The 21,482-nt window shown below is 42.8% G+C and overlaps 1 protein-coding gene and 1 pseudogene across 3 annotated transcripts in view; one reads left to right on the forward strand and one right to left on the reverse strand.

The window, feature by feature from the left end:
* Plekhm3 (pleckstrin homology domain containing M3) overlaps positions 1 to 21,278 on the reverse strand; it is a 169,282-nt gene extending 148,004 nt beyond the window's left edge. For 2 of the 3 annotated variants that reach the window (XR_015047129.1, XM_021171504.2), the window contains exons 1-2: positions 21,150 to 21,278; positions 3,917 to 4,751 (exon numbers count right to left, since the gene is read on the reverse strand). Coding sequence is in view for 2 of the 3 variants with exons in the window: in XM_021171504.2 (XP_021027163.1) it covers positions 3,917 to 4,523 (607 nt within the window). In the remaining variant the exon portion in view is untranslated. Of the gene's footprint in view, positions 1 to 3,916; positions 4,752 to 21,070 lie in introns of all 3 variants that reach the window. The other variant, XM_029477337.2, reaches the window with a different exon arrangement.
* Positions 579 to 1,069, forward strand: LOC110301192 (large ribosomal subunit protein eL31 pseudogene; annotated as a pseudogene).
* Positions 21,279 to 21,482: the final 204 nt, after the last annotated feature.

Below are 21,482 nucleotides of genomic sequence, written 5' to 3' on the forward strand. Positions count from 1 at the left end.
AATCTCTCACTTGTGAAAATATTCTAACCATACTTTTGTTTCAGTTATGAAATTATCTTAATTATTGATCTGAATATAGCAATTAGTTCCCACACCATTCAAGCACATCCTAGAATGATACAGTTTTAGGGCTGGGAAGGACTGCAGAGATAATTCAATCTGTCTTGCTAAGTTTATAAAGAGACAATAAAAGGTTTTTCCAAATTTGTATGGTGAGACAGGATTAGAGCTTGGAAATGACTCCTGAGTCCTATTTGAATATTCTTTCTAGACAGTAGCATCTTCATCTGTCATGTGCAAGTGTGTGTACATACAATCTATTGAACATACATAAAACCAATAAACAGATACAGGTTCATGTGTGTGTGCACATAATCTATTAAACATACATAAAATATATAAAACAGATATAGGTGCAAGTGTGTGTGTGTACAATCTTTTACTCGTATCTAAAAACATATCTGACACCCATGCTGTCATTAGATGTTTTACTTTAAGATGTGTATGTCTGGACTTCATTCTGTGATGGCGGGATTCTACTTCCTCTATCCTCTGTGGAATTCCTTCATGCCTATGAGCATCCTGCTTCTCAGGAAGTAACATAACAGTAATACAGAGAGCATGAGCATTAGTACAGACACTCATCTGTGTTCGTTAAGAGCTAGTCTTGCTTTTCCAACTTGGGCCAGGCAGAATGGCTACCGTAAAGAAGGGTGGTGAGAAGATGGACCGTTCTGCCATCAACGAGGTGGTGACCCGAGAATACACCATCAACATTCACAAGCGCATCCATGGAGTGGGCTTCAAAAAGCGTGCTTCTCAGGCACACAAAGAAATTCGGAAGTTTGCTATAAGGGAAATGGGGATCCCAGATGTGTGCATTGACATCAGGCTCAATAAAGCCATCTGGGCCAAGGGAATAAGGAATGTTCCATATCGCATCTGAGTATGCCTATCCAGAAAATGTAATAAAGATGAGGATTCCCCAAACAAGCTCTACACACTGGTAACTTATGTGCCTGTTACCACACTCAACAATCTACAGACTGCCAATGTAGATGAGAGCTAGCCTGCTGAATGTCAAGTAAAGTTGCAGAACTGCCTTCTTTATTTTTTTTTTTTTTTTTTTTTTTTTTTGGTTTTTCGAGACAGGGTTTCTCTGTGTAGCCCTGGCTGTCCTGGAACTCACTTTGTAGACCAGGCTGGCCTCGAACTCAGAAATCCGCCTGCCTCTGCCTCCCGAGTGCTGGGATTAAAGGCGTGCGCCACCACGCCCGGCTTGCCTTCTTTATACAACTGACATCAGGGCTAGGGCTCAAAGTCAGACATTCTCACAGTGCAGTCAAAGCCTCAGAGTGGTATTGCCCAGGGACAGCAGACACTGGGATGTTACTAAGATGCTGGCTAACAAACTTTGGTCTCTACCACATACTCTGAAATTCTTTAGAATAACTGTTGCCACTGTGCCTCAGGTCTGTTCCTGTTTATCATTTTATGACCTGAACCCACCCCCACCCTCACCCCCCATCCTGCCGCCTGACGTTGTTAGCCAATCATTTTCAGATAATGCACATTGTAATGATGAAATTGAATGACTTCAAGCTACATCCCATGTCTGGACCCCCGAAGCATCCTTTTTTCACTAGATCAGTCAATATTCCTTTTGAAAGTCAGCCCTGGACTGTCTATGTCTGAGGCAAGTAGCCTCCAGAACACACTCATAAGCTTCTAAAATAAGACAGTGAAATCTATGTCAAGGCCTCAAGGGTCATCTCACACCTCACTGCCTTCCCAGTATCTGTTGTTCCATGGGTGGCTCTGCCACTAGGAACTCACCCTGAGAGACAGCCCTGACCCCAGGAACAGACTGGCTGACTTGTGTGCCTATAAATCCATAGGGCCAATTCCTATCAGCTCTCTGTATGCACCTAGATGAGAATAGTATACTGCTCAGAACGGGTAATCAGCCACAAATCTAGAATGCATTTCTACTCTCAGCCTCAACACCAGGCCCTTGCTGGGCCCTGCTATTCACCTGGTAAGATAATCATGACACATCTTGCCTGCTCCCCAGGGCTTGTCAGAAAGAGAGGGTGTGAGATGACCATGTTTGCCCAAGTGTGCTTACTCCTGTGGCACTGACCAAGCAGTGGCTAAGATGTGTTATTTCAATCCCACAAAGCTCATGTGTTATAATATCCTTTTAAAATTTTTACTTAGATCTCACTATAAATTAGTATCCAGAATTTTAAATCACAAGCCAGGAGTGGTAGTGCATGCCTTTAAACCCAGCACTCAGGCAGATCTCTCTGAGTTCAAGGCTACCCTGACATACAGAGAGAGTTCTAGGACATCCAGAGGTACACAAAGAAACCCTGTCTTAAAAAAAAAAAAAAAGTAAAAAAAGAGTAACAACCATGGCTTCTCAGGTGCTCAAAGGGAAAGACCAGTGCATTAGAGAACTCAAGGATGCCCAGTTCTTGGATTTATAATCAGAACGCACTGGAAAAATGAAGTTGGAAATATGATAACCTCTTCATCTGGGTCCTGCCAAGATCTACAAATGGTTATGGTGACTGACAAAATTCCATGTGAATTCTAACAGACATCTACTGCAGTTATTTGCTAGTTGAGGAGTTTACCTATTACATGAATGTAACAGATCAATACAAAGCTATCAATTCTTCCAGGCCCAGGGATCCCAGTGATGTGATGTCTCCCTAGTATCTGATCATCATCACATCCTTGCTTTATAAGGAACGTCACCTTTCCTTCTGTGTCTATAATCCCGCTAGTTGTTCTAGAAGATCTGTAAGAGTCTAGAACACAATTCTCAACCTGTGGACCATGACCCCTTTGGGAGTTGTGTATCAATATCCTGCATACCAGATATTAATATCATAGTTCATAGCAGTAGCAAAATTACAGTTCTGAAGTAGCAACTATATTTTTTTTTTATGGTTAGGGGTCACAACATAAGGAACTGTATGGAAAGGTCATAGCATTAGGAAGGTTGAGAACCACTGGTCTAGAAGGAAAGACAAGAAGTGGCAAGTTGTGGGTATGGCAGGGAACAAGTGTCTTAAAGGGTGACTCTGCTGTTTGTGAAATGTGGTGTGTCATGGACAGAAACTGCACTGCTGTAACCTACATTCCAAAGGCTATCGTGCCTCGGGTCACACTCATTCTCCACTGCATTCTCATTTCTGTTTTCCCTCAGGCTGAGATTGAACTCAGGGCTTTTCATGCTAACTAAGCAGGGGTTCTACAACTGGGCTACACCTCATCCATTTCACCTTTGTTCACACGCTGATTTTGACTATCATCTTCTGTGATTTTTTTTTTTTTCCTGAATTTCCATGTCCTTCAAGGACGAGCTCATTTCATGTCTCCTATGAGCTTTTTCTGAGCAGCCAGGCCATGATGCCTTCTCTTTCCTGTGTCCTTTTAGTGTCACTGCCTCTCACGTGTATATGGAGCAAGAAACATTTCCATGGGACATTTACTGTCCCTTATTCTGAGAAAGTTATTGAAGCTTCATTGATGCTTGATGCCTTCAGCCAGATGAAAAGTTCTGCAGGACAGTGTGTACACACACACACACAGAGCAAGATTAATAAAGCTCACTGTGTGATTTGGTAAACATCTGATACGAATATGCAGTATCAAGCAGTGTTCAGAGGAAAATACTATTTTAGGTGAAATAATATTTTAACATAGAAGATTAGAAAGGGAGACTTAACCGAAGTCATAATATCACTAAATAGTTCTTCAGAAGATAAAAAGAGAGCTGATTTGAAGCAAAGATATCAATGTATGGGAGAAAGAAAAGCCATATGTGGGTACTGGAGAGTCAGCAGATGTAAGGGCAAAAGAAATCAACAGCTGTTCATTAGAAGTCTGATGTAAACCATACCTGTATTTCCTTGAGCATCTTCAACCTTGTTGGGTGAAGACAACAGAAAAGATGACCTGGGAAAGTGAGTGCCTTGAAGGGACGCCTGCTGCTGCTGCTGCTGCAAAGGCATGGTGCTAAGGACTACCCGCCAGTCTACGTGGGTAACATCAGACCTTGACCGAGCATGGCCTGGCTTGAAAGTTGTGGTCTCATCCAATAAGTCATTCACAGAACGAGGTCTGTCCCTCCGACGCTGACAGATGTTGAAAAAGTTGAAGGTTGACGCTTCCTTTTGTGCCATCCAGGAAAGATTATCTGGGGCTGTCCCTCTCTGGACCATAAGCTGTTCTTTGGCAGGGAAGACATTTTGAGCTTTGGTTTCTAGAAGCCTGCTCTTACAGTGGTCCCAAATCATTGTCCCCTTGCCCAGGGAAGCAACGCTTCTTAAAGCACCATTGTCTGTTATGTTACCAAGTACCTCATGCCCCACCAGTTCAGGGACTTCCTGGATCCCATAAACCTCTGCTTGTTGGACAGCCTTTTCCAGCTTACTGTCAAAAGTACTAAAGAAATCCTCAGTGACCTCTAAGGCGGGGCTGATGTCATCTACTTCCAAAGCTTCCATGACACAGGGTCCAAGCTTCTAATCTGCTTCAGGAAGAGGTGTCATGAACACTCAGCCAACAGAGAGAGGTGGTTCAGCAATGCAACTGTGAAAACAAGAGGAAGCAATCTTCATCTGGCTGCCTAGAGACGGCCAAGCACAAGAGTTCGGGGAGCTTGTTCTTAGAGATCTCAGTGAAGACAGCAGGGCGGTGTTTGCCAAAGCAATGTATTGCCAATCCTCAATTTCCTGAGAGAAAACAAGCAAGACAACATTGGTACAGGGTTTACTGTATTCTGTAATGCACAAGTCTGCCCAATCACATCCCCACTTTTATGCCTTTTCTATGGCAGCCATGCACACAGGGGTACAACACCACCTATACAAACTTCCTATTGTGTATCAAGAATACACATGATTCTTTATTTTGTATGAGAACTTAAGCAGAGCAGCATGGAGCACCTGATAATGGGAAATAAGGCCAACAGCTTTTATTCACACAGAGACGCCTTTGAGAGCAGCTGTAAAAAGACTGCCCTGGCAAAACTCTCTGATCTGCTGACCTAAAATAGTAAGCAAAAGACACCAGGGATTCTGTGCCTGGGCCTAAATTGCAATCGGCCTAAAAGTCATGAATGCTTTCACAACACTTAAAAATCACTCACGGTCTGCTGGCTGTGAAGGTGCAGGGAGAAGCGGAGAGGGAGACTAAACCTGAATGTTAATATCGCTGTTTGCGCTTCCTTGGGTTATAACAAATAAAGCCTAATGATAAGTCTTGCCCTCAGAATTCTCCAGGTTTCCTGGAAAACGATTTCAAGTGCCACACTCCCTGGTTGCCATGTTTGCCTCAGAGTACAGAAGACTGTACTGCCTAGAACTAAAAGCCAGGGGATTATGAGCCCATGACTGAGTGGGGAATCCAGGCAAAAGCCTATGGCAAAAATATGGCCCAAGTAGCAGGCTTTAGGTCATCACTTCTTCCCTCTGGACCTGAGGTACCTCATGGCGCGACCTGAGCAGGAAGAAGGCTACATAAGCACTAACCCACTCTCTCTGGAAAATGCTAGACCTCCAGAGTCAGGTACAATTAGAGCAGACCTTGAGTATGACGCAATCCAATACAGTAAACAGCAGCCAGCCATATATGGCTATTTCAATTCAGTCACACTGGCTGCATTTCAGGTGCCCAGAAGTCACATATACCTGTGTGTCTTTAACAAAAGATAGAATAAAATTAGGCAACAATTTTTTTTCTTCTTTACTGCTTATAAGTAGATAAAACTATCAATTAGTAATACAGCACTGAAAAAGCAGAGAGACATGCTTTTTTTTTCCAAAAACTTTATGACTAATCAATTAATTTTCAGCTGCTAGGCCATTAAACCAATATATTTAAATCAATAGCAGTGAACTATGTTGTTTAATCTATGTAAGTGAAACTAATATACAGAAACTTTACTTATCCATTTACCAAGCTGAGCTCAACCCCACTATAAAACTGAAAATGCCCTGACTGCTGGTTCCCTGGCTTCACCTCCCAAGCACTGCAGTTTAGGTATTCACCACCACACTTGATTGTAGGTGGTGCTGGGGATCAAACCCAGGGCTTTGTGCATGCCAAGCAAACATTCCACCAACTGAACCATACCCCAGACCAAAGTCTGTCCTTTAGCTGTATCAGTGGTGTATACAGATCATAGAAACTGTGGTCAGCTTCTCTTATAAAGAGGTGGTAACTATGAACTTGACTGCTTCTATATGTTTGACCATGTATTGCATAGAACATCATACAATGTTTCCAAAGTTTCTAGCTGCAAACACAGTTTAGGCTTGTTTATTCTTTCTGAGTCTCTAGTTAAGCCTCAGTCTCTTGTATTCTGTAACTAGTTTCAGTAATTCTAAAATTGGAAATGGGATTTTTTTTCCAATTTCATCTTGTATATCAGAGACTAAGAAAAATTAATATAATTAAATGAGCATAAAGTACAAGATTCTCATTTTATAGAAGAGACACCAATCACATTACATAAAGCTCCTAAGATTACCAGTATTCCTTTTGCTATCTACCATTTCAAACCCAGCAGGCGTGTGTGTGTATGTGTGTGTGTGTGTGTGTGCGTGCGTGTGTGTTTACAAGGATCACGTCCAGAGCTTTACAGAGCTGCTTGGGATCCAGACTCAGGACTCTGCACTTGTACAGCATGCATTTACCAACTGAGCCATCTTTCACCTCCCTGATGTGGGCTTTTGTTTGTTCTGATATTTTCTTCATGATTAAACCTAAGCTACATGTTTTGAGAAAGAATAACACAAAATGGAAGTGCCACTGTCATCAAGTCATGCCAGAAGTATGTACCATTACCAGGGCCTACCATGTCTGAATAAACCTTAATCACCTTTTTCCTTAAATAGCTAATATATTTTAATATTTTCATTTAACTTCCTTACTGATTTAATGCTAGTTTTTCTTCTCCCCATCAAAATAAGCTCTAGGAGCCCAGGAATGTATGCTCATTTTTGCTCAAGCATATAAAAGTCTCAGGCTGGAGAGATGGCTTAGTGGTTAAGAGCACTGACCGCTCTACCAGAGGTCCTGAGTTCAATTTCCAGCAACCACATGGTGGCTCACAACCATCTGTAATGGGATCTGATGCCCTCTTCTGGTGTGTCTGAAGACAGCAAGGGTGTACTCATATAAATTAAATAAATAAATAAATAAATAAATAAATAAATAAATCTTTAGAAATATATTAACACCTCTCTCTCTCTCTCTCTCTCTCTCTCTCTCTCTGTCTCATACACACACACACACACACGTGTGCGCACGCACGCACTCAGATACATGTTGAATACATGTAGCCCTTCAAGGCCTATCTGCATCACCCACACCACCACCTTCTGCTTTAGTCCTCCCTGCTTCTGTCTATGCTAGAGAACCTTTCCCATTTACACAGGCTCTCACTACAACTGTGGTTTACTGTATTGTGTTAAAGTGACCAGCCATTCTCTCAAATTCCATCATAAGCTCTGAGGAACTTGATGGCCAGCACAATCCCTTGCCCTCCCATAGAAAACATTGTTATCTTTAGGAGATCCTTCTTCTAGAGTTACTTTTTTTTGGAATTTGTCTTTTCCTTGCACTTTACTTTCTTTGAGCAGACTTCAGTGTCTACTATTGAATACTTTTTACAGACCTATCTTATTTGGATTTGAATTAACTAAATAAACACATGCAGACAGGTCAAACATGGAGTGTCCCTTCCTCTGACAAGTGAACTCCAGGGTGACGGTGCAGAGTGGTGAGACTTAGCACAAAGCTGGAAGTCAAGAGCTAATTAGAACTCTTGTTCTAAATCTGGCTCAACCACACACTTGCTGGGTGGCCTGTGGCAAACCATTTAAGCTCTGGGTGCCTTACTCAGCTACCTGGAGCCATTACAGTCACTAATATCAAATTGCTTTGCATGTAGCTCATTCACTAGTTAGATGTTCCAGCATGCCTTTAACAACACAAGCCTCCATGAAGCTTCCATTGGACCTTACCCCTTCATCAACCACAGGTTCCCAATCTCTCCCTGGAAAGACAAAGTCCAGGTCAGAAATCAAAATCAACTACTTAATACTATTTGTCTTTCAAATTCAGTGAAATATAGGATTTTTTTAGGTTTTTAATTTTTTTATACATATATGAGTATTTTGCCTGTATATATGTACATATACCACATGGATATCTGATACCCAAAGAGGCAGGGAAGGACACTGGAACTAGAATTACAGATGGTTGTGAGCTGTCATGTAGGTGCTGGGAACCAAAGCCCAGTCCTCTGGAAGATCAGCAAGTGCTCTTATCAGCTGAGCCATCTCACCAGCCCCAATTACAGAATACCTTTTCTACAAACGGAAATAGTTTTTCCATTGAAGATAGGAAGAAAAATTGAGGCCCATTTGTCAATGTGGTAATCAAGAGCTCAAACCAAAGAATCCTATGCATGTACCAAGATGTAGCAGGATGGAGAGTCACTGTGTTGCTATTTTCTTACCAGGAAATCTCACTAGGCCAGGGTAATTAAGCAGTGGAATCTGGCAGCCCTAGCAGGTATGAGTAATAACACTAGCGAAGGACGGGTGGATGCCTGACCTCCTGAGCTGCCTGACAAAGGTGCTAACTTCCTCCAGGTGACGTCAGAAGCTAACGTGTGCTGGACTGGAAAGAGCAAAGCACTGCAGAGACAGCTCAGATAACCTGCCTCTTCCAATCGATTTGTAAAGTGAGAGCCAGGGTGACCACAAGGGTGGTGGACAGTACTCAGGGCTCTCACATGCTCTCTATTTTGGTTAAAGCTGGAGCTGACTGGGAATTTTCTGAGTTACACAATGTAATGGAGCCACCAGAAAACCTGACCAGCAAAAGGGCCTTTTTGAACCATGAAGTGTGTCAATTTTTATGGTGCTCTATCACAAAGATAACATAAATGCACTGATGGAACAGACAGGCCAGCAGCAGCAGATCAGGGGACTGGGCGGCTTTCAGATGAGACACACAGCCTGGAACTCAGGCAGAGCCCCATTTTTAAAGGCTTGGGGTGAGCATGAAACAGCCTCTTTGTATCCAAACTCCAATAAAAAACAACTGCTATGATGTGAGAAGAGCACTAAGTGTAGAGGAATTTTAATCCAGCAACATGGCTGCTCTGGCAAGGGATCTCATCCAGAGCCCTTCTAGGTCTGTGTGATCTGGCTGGGATGACACATCTGTAATCCCAGGAGCCAGAGGCAAGCAGCTCTTGGGAGTTCAAGACCAGCCTGTATACAGTTTCAAGAAAAATTTAGGTCTAGGCGTGATGGTGCATGCCCTTAATCTCAGCACTCAGAAGACAGCGGCATGCAGATTTCTGAGCTCTAGTGACTGTTCAGTTGAGTGAGTGGGTAGGTGGGTGGGTGAGTGAGTAGGTGAGTGGGTGGGTGGGTGAGTGAGTGAGTGAGTGGGTGGGTGAGTGAGTGAGTGAGTGGGTGGGTGAGTGAGTAGGTGAGTGGGTGGGTGGGTGAGTGAGTGAGTGAGTGGGTGGGTGAGTGAGTAGGTGAGTGAGTAGGTGAGTGAGTGATTGGGTGGGTGGGTGAGTGGGTGAGTGAGTGAGTAGGTGAGTGGGTGGGTGAGTGAGTAGGTGAGTGGGTGGGTGAGTGAGTAGGTGAGTGGGTGGATGAGTGAGTAGGTGAGTGAGTGGGTGGGTGAGTGAGTGGGTGGGTGAGTGAGTGAGTGAGTGGGTGGGTGAGTGCAGTGGAATTGAATTCCTTCGTGAGTTCATGCAGTTGAGTGCAGGACAGCAGAGGTAACTGAAGCTGGAGAATAAGAAGGAGCCAGAAGATAGAGCATATTGTCCAAATTAGTATGAGGCCATGCAGAGCAATTCAGGTAGAAGCCAAGAGAAGCCAGTTTGAATCAGTCAGTTTGGGGAGGAGTTTGAGACAGAGTTTGAGAGTTGAACCAGCCAGCCAGAGTTCAGAAAGAACTAGAAAGGGTGAGCTTATTCAGCAGTAAGCCTCTTGACAATTACTTCAGGCAAATAAGTTACTTTTACAACTAAGTTCATATAAAGTATTTGTATAGTAATAAATGCTCATAGAAATTCTGGGACATACTGACAGATATGAAACAAAATAAACTTCAGTCTGAAATCATAAGTCAGAGAAAGCAGACGAATAGTAAAGGGAGGTTCTATCCCACATGCAATAGGAATCAAGACTATATACACAGCGTGGGTACCACTGTCTCTTTAAATACATTCTCTAAGCCCAAATCCTAAAAACATGAGTGAAATAGAACATAAAGAGGAAGCAGATGAGGAGAGAGGAAGAAGAAGAGGAAAGGAGACAGGGTCTGCTACTTATTCCCTACAACCTGACACAAGGCCACAGGCCATGGAACTCCTACAGTCAGCCTCCGAGGGGCCTCCTCATTACTTAGCTGCTACGATTTTCAAAGGCCACATCTTCCTAGACAGTGTTGGTCCTCCCTAGAAGCTTCACCCAAAATTTCCTGGTGGTATTGATTCTTTTAAGATGTATTGTGTGTGTGTTTGTGTGTGTGTGTGTGTGTGTGTGTGTGTGTGTGTGTGTGTACATGTGTATGCATTCATACACATGCCACACATGCCTCAACAGTGTGTGTGGAGGTCTGGAGACAACTTACCAGAGTCACTTCTCTTCTTCTACCATGTGAGTTCTGGGAATAAAATTCAGGTCATCATCATGCTGACATTTAGCTACAAGTACCTTTCCCACTGAGGCATCTCTCCAGCCCCTGGTTTGGTTAATCTTGACTGTCAATTTAACTGAATTTAGGAAAGTCTGTTGGCATTTACAGAGGGGTAGGAAAATATACCCATAATAAGGGCAGCAGAGTCCCAGAGAGAATAAAACAGAGAAGGGGAAAGGAATGTCAGACTTCATGTCTATTTCCTGGCTGAAAGTGCAATGTGACCAGCCATTCTGCACTCCTGCTGATATGACATCTCATAATGGACTATACTCTCAAACAATTAACTAAAGTAATCCTTCCTTCCTTCCTTCCTTCCTTCCTTCCTTTTTTCTTCTATCACTTAATAGCATTTGGTCACAGCAACAATATAACTAATACACTTGGGCAATACACTCTTTACTTCTCTCTTATTTCTGCTCACTGAGTCTCACCCAATACCCTCTTCCTCCCCTTCTGGGTCTCCTCAGCAGATACAGGCACTGCCCAAGTGGTCCTCACTGAGTCCAGCTACACAATCAGCTTAAGTATGCTTCCCTAGCATGCACCAGGCCCTAAGTTCAATTCGCAGCCCCACAACTGCCAAAGCCCATGCTGCTGGAATCAGCCCCTAACTATAATAGGGAATCACAGAGGGCTGAAAGTGGGACATATGTCAACAACGAACAGAACAAAGAGGCAATGTATTTAGCCCCAAATGTGCCTCATACCCTAAAAGGGCTAGGGAAGTGCCTTCAGACCTAAAGATTATCATCAGCTCATAGAACTATTTAGACTTTCTGAACGCAAATAGGGTTGGAAGTATTTCTAAATAGAAGCTGGAGTTTCTTTCATTTTTTTCTTGCATAATGCTTCAAAATTCAGTTAACCTGTGGGGGAAATTACTGGTTTTACTGAAAATACTCATTTTCCACACACAGAGTTTAGACTATGGTTTATAGAGTGCTTGGTGAGCCTTTTAATAAATACTTAGAACAATCTCGGCAGACAGAGGTGAAAGGATTGTTTCAGCTATGATGAAAGAGGCACATGACTCATCTATTGTCCCATGGGGAAGACAAAGACGTTCTGAAATCCTTGTCTAATTACCAAGTCCTGTGGGCCACCCAAATTCAACCTTTTAAATCACCTTAAAACTCATAGGTGCCACAGCAGCAGAACTGTAAGTAAGGAGTCTGAAGCTAAGCCCTGAGCCACCCAGTTCGAGCAGTGGGACAAATACGGCAATGAGCACAACACAATCCATGGACCCCAGGAAAAGGCTCTTTACACTCACATTCCCAATTGAGTAACAGCCAGCAAGTCAGGCTGGTCGATACAAGACCTCTGGGCCTTCTCTGTAAAAAAGCAATCCTGCTACATCTGCCCCAAACCACCTTATAGTTAAGAAGCACAAATGTAGATAATGTTTATGTAATTTCTCAAAAAATCTAAAAGGATGCATCAAGTGCTCGAGTGCTACTTTAGACCGTGGAGGTGTAAAGCCCAGATCTACCCTTGAAGGGCTTAACAACTGGGGGAAACAGACAAACAGTGTCCTTAGTATTCAGGCACAGATCAGTCAAATAAGAATTACATGTACAAAGAGAGGAAACAAATATAAACACACACACACACACACACACATACACACACACATACAAAATGCAATTAGAAAACATTACCAAGCTACCAACTTCAGGGTGCTTAGAAAGAATATTATGAGAAGACTAATTTTTTTCTTTCTTCCTGTTATATATGAATCTGCTAAAATTCAAGAGTGAGTCTTTGTTAAATGTTTTCCCAAGAGGTCCAGGCCAGTGATCAGGTCTAAGAAAAGGCGCTTGCTTCACAGCTGGTTATCTGAAGTGCTACATATTCAGCAGTGACAGGCTACATCCGCAAGCCTCCTGTCTCCTTAGGACTTAATCTGACAGTGACCTTGGCTATCAATCTGCCTCCAACCAATTTAGTCAGGAAGCAAGCCCAGCCAGCAAAGGCAGACAAAACTCTTTGACTTCAAAGATAAGAAAAGATAAAGACAAACAACAGAAAGACCTTAACCAGACAACGTGGAGGCCAGAAAATCCTCTGCCTGTCATACAGGGCAGAGGAAAAGTGTTAAGCACTAAGAGTAGTAGGAGTTATCTATTTCTTTAAGATTCATTTTTATTTGTAACTGTGAGTGTGGTGAGTGGGGGGGGGGTGTCCTGTGTGGGTACATGTATGTGAGTGCAGGTGCCTGTGGAGGCCAGAGGTGTCAGATCCCCCAGATGGGTACTAGCACTTAAACTCTGAGGAAGAGCAGTATCTACTCGTAACCAATGAGCCATCTCCCTAGCCCCTTAAATTAACCGAATTATGACCATTACCATTAATGCGAAATGGGTTTTCTCAGAACAGTTCTGCAGGGTGGGGACCGTGGTACAGAGGAACAGGAGCTTAAGTCCAGCCTCCACAGCATACGTAATAAGTTTGAGGTCAAACAGACTCCACAGAACCTGATTCCAACAAATAAACAACAAATCCCAATGGTGTATAAACTCTATAGATACGACTGACTGACGTTCGGCTGATCTGATCTGGTACTGAGTGATAAACCTGTGAGAGCTAACACTTAAAAAGCTGCCCAACATCAGAAAGTCCTGCCCACCACTGTACTAAACCCTTTACAAATGTCCTGCAGAGAGCCTGGCAGTGGTGAGGCATGCCTTTAATATCAGGAGGCAGGCAGTGGGTCTCTGTAAATTCGAGGACAGCTTGGTCTACAGAGATCGTTCTAGGACAGCAAAGGCTACACAAAGAAACCCTGTTTTAAAAAAGGAAAAAAAAAAGTTAAGACTATGCTGCAGAAGTTCCTTTCAATACAGAGGGATGTAGGTTAAAGGTGGAAGATGGACTTAACAAACGCTGAAAAGTAAAGCCTAGTTCTTCTAATTCTTGAGACCCATGACAAGTTATAAATAACTCGTATTCACTTAATACTTATGAAAGGGCAGGCATTATGCTAAGCTCCTTGTGAATACTGAGTGGTTAAATCCTCCTAACAAGTTATTTAGGAGTGGATATCATTATTATTTTCACTTTGCAAGGAAATGGAAACTTAAAGAGATCAAGTTATTTGTCTTGGGTAATATGGCCTGATTAAAATCAACACTAAATGCACAGTCCCAAATCAATTCAAAGCCAATTAATGACCCTAAATAATACACTAACAAAAAAAAAAAAAAAAAAAGGAAGGAAAGAAACCTTAATGTACTCAAGCCTTCCTTCTTCAGAGCTAAAGGCAGCAGGGGCTTCTCTGCACCTGCTTCTCAGTGACCTTGACCTGGCAGGGTTCAGTGGTGCACTCTCTGCAGGATTTAACAGAACAGCTTAGACAGGTTCAGATAAGTCACAGCAGAGCCTCCATTTGTAGTAGAGTGGAATTAATAGAATCCCACTGGACAGCAGGCAGAGAGGGAGATATTTTGAAGCAGTCATCCCTAGAAGGGATGTCTTCATCCAATCCCTCCCCTCCAGGTCAGAGATCTGTGGGGGAAAAGGTGGAATGACTGTAAGAGCCAGAGTGGTGGATGACTCCAAGGAAATATTTCCAGACACAACAGAGACTGTGGTAGGTGCACAAGATGTTCACAGGTTCAAACCCGACAAAAATCCCAGCACAGAGAAGGGGAAGTGGACACAAAATCTCACCTCTAACCAAAAAGCTATGTGTAGCTGGTAGCTGCTGGCAAGGGGAAAGCCAGCTTCCTGCAGCGGAGCACCCGTGGGCATGTCGACCACACTCCAGGGCAGGCCCCACACTCAGGAGCAGCTCACTGACATAATGTGACTGTGATTGTTATCTATGCACTGGTTGTCTGGTTTTGGTATTTTTATCTTACTAGGTTTTTTTGTTGTCTTCTGATTTGGGAATTGAGAGAGACAGAGACAGAGAAGAGGGCACAAGCTTGAAGTGGGGGTGGGCAGAGTGACGAGGAAGATCTGTTAGGAGGAAAGAATATGATCAAAAATATACTCTATGAAAAAAGTTCTTCAAGTAAAAACAAAAAAGAAAAACTGTCCTGACCAAGAACTGTAAGTAAGGCTCTCTATGCTTCCTAAGCTTGTCCAGATCTAGGAAACATTTCCCTCCTTTCTCTCTAAGTTTCTGGAAACGTTTTGACCTTGACACTTTCAGGCTCTACATTTTACTGCCCCGTTCATTCTCCAAGAAGCAGTGTGGTTCTGCACCAGATGGAACTTTACATGCAAAGATCACTGGCCAACCCTAGATGGCCAAGTCTAGGAACCATCTTCCAACAGATCTGACTGACCACTAGGAGTGCAACTTACAAATAGCCACACTGTGTGACACTCATGAATCCACTGCCACCCCTGCCCTTTCTCCTTTGCCTATGACTGCTCCTCTCTCCTGCTCCTGTGCTCAGATGATAAATACCCCGTAGTCTTATGCAGCATCTTCCCTAAGGATCTTCCCCATGTTCATGGCTTAGCTACAATCCACATGGCAGATGGAGAACTTCTCCATCTCCTGAGATAGATGGCATATGTAACTGCCTTTAATATGTGCCCTAATTCCTACAATGCACAAATTACCCTCCAGCCTGCCTCCTTCAAGCATTTGCTACAGAGCAAAGTACATTGTCCCCTAATAAAGATGAATATCCACTCTGGCATTTCTAGCTGAGTCACCAGCGACCAATACAAATTAGCAAGCCCTATGACCTTTGTCTCTGCAAAATCTTCCCATTGTCATATCTCTACCTCCGTAGTACAGTCACCACCACAAGCCATCTTCCAGGTAGACTTCTCTAAATCTATCACCCAAGTGGGCTTTCTGAAATCAAAACCCTGCTGCCTTCTGGATAAACATTACTCAGAAGAGCTCACATCACTTTCCTTCCAGCCCTTAGTTCTTAAATTTCCCTGGACGCTCCTACCACAATCCCATTCTATCTCCGGTCATAAAGAATTTATAGGAATTAGAATCTCCCTGTTTTCTTTGCCTGGAAGCTGTGTTTTTTTCCCCACTGCCACAATCCTAAACCTCTACCAGCACTGTTCCTCCCAAAGTGCCCCACCCCACAGCAGCTGCATCTAAGCCTTCAGGTCTGTGCTGACTTCTGCGCTTTCCCCTGACTTCCTAGGCCCATTTGAACCTGCCCTTATGTTCCTCTACAGGGTCCTGATTGCCTCCATAATCAGGTCAGACACTACTTTAAAGAGGCCTGTTTTCTTCTCTGTCTTCCCTAACAAACGGTAGGTTTTCTAAAGACAAGACTGTGTGTCTTGTTCAAAGTTATCATCACACCTACAGACCACATAGTAGAGTGTGTGTCTACCACTTCCCAATTAGCTAATTATCTATAACTACACTGGATAATACAGAACAAGGCAGCTTTAGTTTATACTGAATTATAAACTGGTTACTCTACTCAAGATAGCTAGATAGAAATAAGCCCCTGCCTAACTCATGAATGTTGTGTATAACTAGGGAATCCAATTTGAAACCAAGCTCAAATTAACAAAAATGTTAATAAAAGCAATATGCTTGACATCTCAATAAAATGGCCTCTCAGCTGGGCATAGTGGTGCACATCTTCAATGCCAGAACATGGGAGGCAGAAGCAGGAGGATCTCTGTGAATCCAAGCCCAGCCTGGGACATAGAAAGTCCTAGAACAGAGAGAACTACACAGGGATACTCTATCTCAACAATCAATCAATCACTAACACTGCCTCTCTGTGTTCACTTTGAGTTTTGTCATCTGCCAACAAGATTAATGATGTGCACTGACCAAATCATGTTTTTACTGCATAGTTTGCAGGAAAGTAAGCTGTGAGTTCTTTAATATTTGTTTTTACCTACACGTACCAATGAGATAGGAGCAAATCGTATATGGACTTTGCTACTGGCACCCACTTCATTACACTTGTTACTAAGTCCTCTGAATCACTAGAAGCTAGCATACAGTGTGGCTTCTTAGAACACATATACCATGCCAGCTCTGAACGAAAAATGAAAACAAAGTCAGCAATTCCTTGCTAGGTATTCTTCCATAACTTTTCTTCCAAGGAGTAAATATTTGCTATGATGCAAGCCAGCAAATGGCCAGGAGCCACTGTGAAGACAGACATTTTTGATACTGCTCTGAGGGTGTGGGTGAGGGTGATGTGAAACAGAAGAGGGGCCAGTCACTGGGAAAAGAGAAGGAGCAGCCATAGCCTGATGCCCCTGAGAACTGTCTAGAAAAGAAGAACCCTAAAAACTAGGCCTATATTACTAATCTTTTCTAGGTTGAAATCAGACCTTCTGAAACTAGTTTAACAGTATCAATCTCAGCCTGCTTTGTAAACATGTAAATGCAGGACCTGACTCCAAAGCTTTTGAAAGGGCTACATACTGAGATCACCTTGCGGCTGCTAGCTAATAAATATTCAATACTCACAAGCCTTGGCTGCTTACAGCTAGTGGTGCTGGCCTCTATCTAGCTTGGTTTTTCTGGTCCTAATAACAAGCTCTTCTTTTCCCTTTCTGTCAAATAATTACATATTCCTCAGTCCCTTATTTCTTAGCTGTACACATAAACGAGGGGGAGGGGAAGAGGGTTGTTAACCTAACATCTAAACGCATTCATCTTAAAGAAAACAAGAGCTTTTAGCTAGATGTGGCGGCAAAACATGCCTATAATCGCAGCACTCCAGAGGCCCAGGTAGGAAGCTCACTAGCTCAGATAAAATGAGAATTCAGGACAGACTGGCTGTAAACAAGTCTACTAGTCCAAAGCTAACCTGGGCTACACAAGTTCCAGGCCTACCTACCTAGGCTCTATCATGAGACCGTATCTTAGACAAAACTTAATTAATTATAAAAGGAAAAGAGAGTAAGAAAAAAGGAATAAGAGTGCTCTTCCAACAGAAGTCTGCACTGATCACACTACTGAGAAACCCTGTGTGATCCAGTATTCTGTTTTCTACCTCAATGTTTTCAGAAAGTTTCTCTCTGTTTTGTACCTAAATTAGTTGTGAATTTATTGTTCCCATTGTTAGTGCAGGGTTTTAGATTCAAAATGCATTCACTATAATGTAGACAACTTTGAAACATTTATTGAACTTCATGGTTATAAAAAAAAAAAGGACTACACATTGTTCAGGTTTTGAAAAGAATAAAGGCAAAATAAACAATTTTATAAACAGGGGGAAAAGCCCTGTATAACAAAGAAGAAAAAGACAAGAAAGAGGAAAAGAAGATATAAGTTAGTTGAAAGCATACTGCAGATACAGTTCTCTATTGTCTTTCCCCCACTTAGCAATGGCTGAAACCTCTCCGCTGTTAAAATCCTTCATAAATATCTTTTTGATATTTGCATTATGTCATGTCTTTTGATGGCACCATAATGTGACTGCTCCCCTGTTACTGGGCATTTATAATATTGCCAGTCTGTTCTTTACAAAGGCACACTCAGCATCATGATGAACGTAACTGTTCTCACAAGTTCCTTTGGACTTCTAAAGGAAGAATTGCTAAGTCAAAGGGTAGGAGCACTGCTGAGACATTTTACATACTCAGTCACTGTTTTTTCAGAAAGGCTGCACTGTCTGCCTCTCGTGGCATTTGAGAACGTCTGCTCCGTGACACACTGCTTGACGTGACAATTAAAGCTCTTTGAGAGCTATAGTGCTTTGGGAGCTGGAAAAGTATTGCCTGTTGTTCCCATGTTCGCTCCTTTGATTAACAGAAAGAACTCAAGTTAATATATTAGCTATTTAATTCCAGTTCCCTTCTATGGCTATACAGGAAATCCCACAGTAATCAACTTGCAAAGGGTTCATTTTGCCTCACAGTTTCTGAGCTTTCAGTTTATGACCAGCTGATCCCATTGTATTGGGGACTGTGGCAGGGCCACACCAGGGTCCGTGTGCACAGCAGAGCAAAAGCCCTTCAGTTATGAGGCACCAAGCAAAATGACAGAACAGAAGGACCCAGAGCCCCACAACCCCCTTGGGTTGACCTCTTGACTTCTAGTGCTCATAAGTCCCATTCTTTCAAAATGCCTCTAAAGAGACTGAGGCTTTAACACAGAGGCCTTGAGAATATTCCATAATAATAGTGTGTTTAATTTTGTTGTCCATTTTCTGCTAGATTCTATTTTACTTTTCTATTATGACACAACAAATTTCTACACTAAGTTGCTTTTTAAAAATACTTATCTCATAGTCACTAAGGTGTTGGCTCAGGTGGGCTGGACTCTTATCTAGAAATTCTGGTAAATAGTCCAGATTCAAAGTCATCTGGATTGTTGACAAAAATCCTGGTTGTGGTAACTTCCTGTTGGTTGTCAGCCAGGGGGCCACTCTTGGTAGTTTTATACCTTCCAAATTCCTCAAGGCTGCCTAGAGTCCTCGTCAATGATATCGTTCATCTTCAAATCAGCTACAGTATGTTGAGTCTTCTTGATTTCCCAGTCATAGAAAGCTCTACACTTTTATGGGAACTCTTCAATTAGATCCACCTTGACAAGCTCTCCACTCTAATCTCAAGTGTGTCATGTACTATAACATACATAGTCAGGTAGGCATGTCTTCTATGTGATGGTTGTGGGGATTAGAGGAAAAAAAACAAAAACAAAGTTGGCAGAAGGTCATGATGGAGCTATGGCTGTCCCGGAGTCTTGGGTGTCAATTTTAACAATGTGTTTGCAGGTTTTCTACCAAATAAAACACCACATGCCGTACTGTCACAGCACTAAAGGCAAGTGTGAGTGAGGCTGCTGTGTGGCAATAAAGAATTCTGAGCATATAACGTTGTGAACACTGATACCTGAGACATTTTAATTGTGGCAAAATACTCAAAACATAAAATTTACCATGGTAACCACTAAGCCAGGCATTCTCGTGCAGCCCAACCCCCACTGGTCTTTCATCTTGCTGTCTACCCATTCAACAAGAACTTCCCCCTCCACGACTTCCCGAACACTTGACAATTATTCATCTGCTTTTCAGTAGTGGAATATTTTTATTTGATATACTCATCAAACACTTATTCTAGGTACTGTTCCAGGGGCTTTAAAAACATCAAGTGGCACATGCCTTTAATTCCAGCAGAGGCAGGTGGATCTCTGTGAGTTCAAGACCAGCCTAATCTACATAGCAATTTCCAGGCTAAACAGGGTTACATAGAGAGACTCTCTCAAAAAAACATACATATTTAATACTCATTAAATCTTTGATGAGGTGGCTATTATTCCCATTCTACAGATTAGGAAACAGCTAAATTGAGTAAACTTTCCAGGATGACGAAATGAGAAAGTGACCAAACAAGAATTTAAGCTGAAGTAAGCTTTAAAGATCTTGCCAGACCCATAGCATTGTTAAAGTACTTACTATAAAGACAAACACACAAGGTATTGATGTTATTTCTTGGTACATGACATTTACACACTTCTTGTCAATTTAACCTAATACTTGACTCCTAGTGAAGTTAGATTATGTTACCAAGGTAACACATGTATATTGACCTTTTAAAGACCTCATTTTTGTTACGGTATTTCTTTAGGTAAATGAAATAAAAACTACTTGGTGTTTTAAGCAACCACTTATAACATGTACTATTCTATAATGCTGTATAAGTACATGTCACAATTTATTATGATTTGTTGAAAATATTTTACAGGAAAAACCCAGAAGTTTCTTTCTAGTTTCATGGATCAAAGAAAAAAAGGAAGGGGGAACTAAATAACGTTTACAATAATATACCTCAATCTGTTTAACCTGTTAAAGGCGCCTTGCTTTGCAAACTATACATGTAAGCCCAGCCTCGATTTGTCTTTCGAAATCAGCATTTTTTTCCCCAGCTTAAGGGATGGGCCCAAGGACTCCTTATCTTGTTTTGTTTGTTTTGTTTTTGTTTTCTAGCTTAATAAGCTTTTCATACAAGACCAATTTATCATTAGTCCTGTACTGTCATTTACTATACATTCAAAATGGGCTCAGTCAATAGAAAGAACAATCTTCGCGTTTCTCTGGGGCTAAAAGCTCTACTGGGGTTTGGTTTCTATGATCGCTGGGGAGGGGTTACTAAAAACAACGCAGAGAACAGGATCACCTTATTCAACTACTTTCCAATTTGCGTTTACTTGATTCACAAAAAATAAACAGCAGGTCATGTCTTCCTCCTCACTTAGCCACCCACAAATGAAGTGCTATCACCAGCGCGAAATACAACAGAAAGCGGTGCGTGGGAAGAACCCCTGCGACCCCGGGGAGCTCCGGGGATGCGTCATCCCGTCCCCCTCCCCGCCCAAGGCCGCCGTGAGGAGGATGCTCACCGCGGCTCTGGTCCCGTCGCCCCAACGGCCTGCAGCCGACCCCGGCAGGACCCCGACCCCGGCAGCCCGCCCTCCTCACCGCCAGCGACTGCGCTCCAGCTGCCGACCATCCCGGCCCGGCTCTGTTTACAAGCGGCTTCTCGCGGTCCCACGCCCAAAAGCTTCCCCGCGGCAGCCCGGCAACAGGATCCGATTACACAGAGTTCCAGCCGGCGAGGACCGGTCCCTCCTGCGGGAGGAGCAGGCGGTCGGGCGGGGCCTGACCTCCTTATCTTATTGTTTGCTTTACAGCCTTTATCCCAGGCTTGGTCCCTTCCATGTTCTTCCCAAGACCGAGGATGTTTGCAGTTAAAATTGTCCCTTGGAACCTACCAGGGCAGGGCCAGCTAGCAGCAGTTGCCAAGAATAAGAG

The sequence above is a fragment of the Mus caroli genome, unplaced genomic scaffold (assembly GCF_978045245.1).
Source record: "Mus caroli unplaced genomic scaffold, Mus_caroli_1 scaffold_1, whole genome shotgun sequence".
In the NCBI taxonomy this organism is placed as follows: domain Eukaryota; kingdom Metazoa; phylum Chordata; class Mammalia; order Rodentia; family Muridae; genus Mus; species Mus caroli.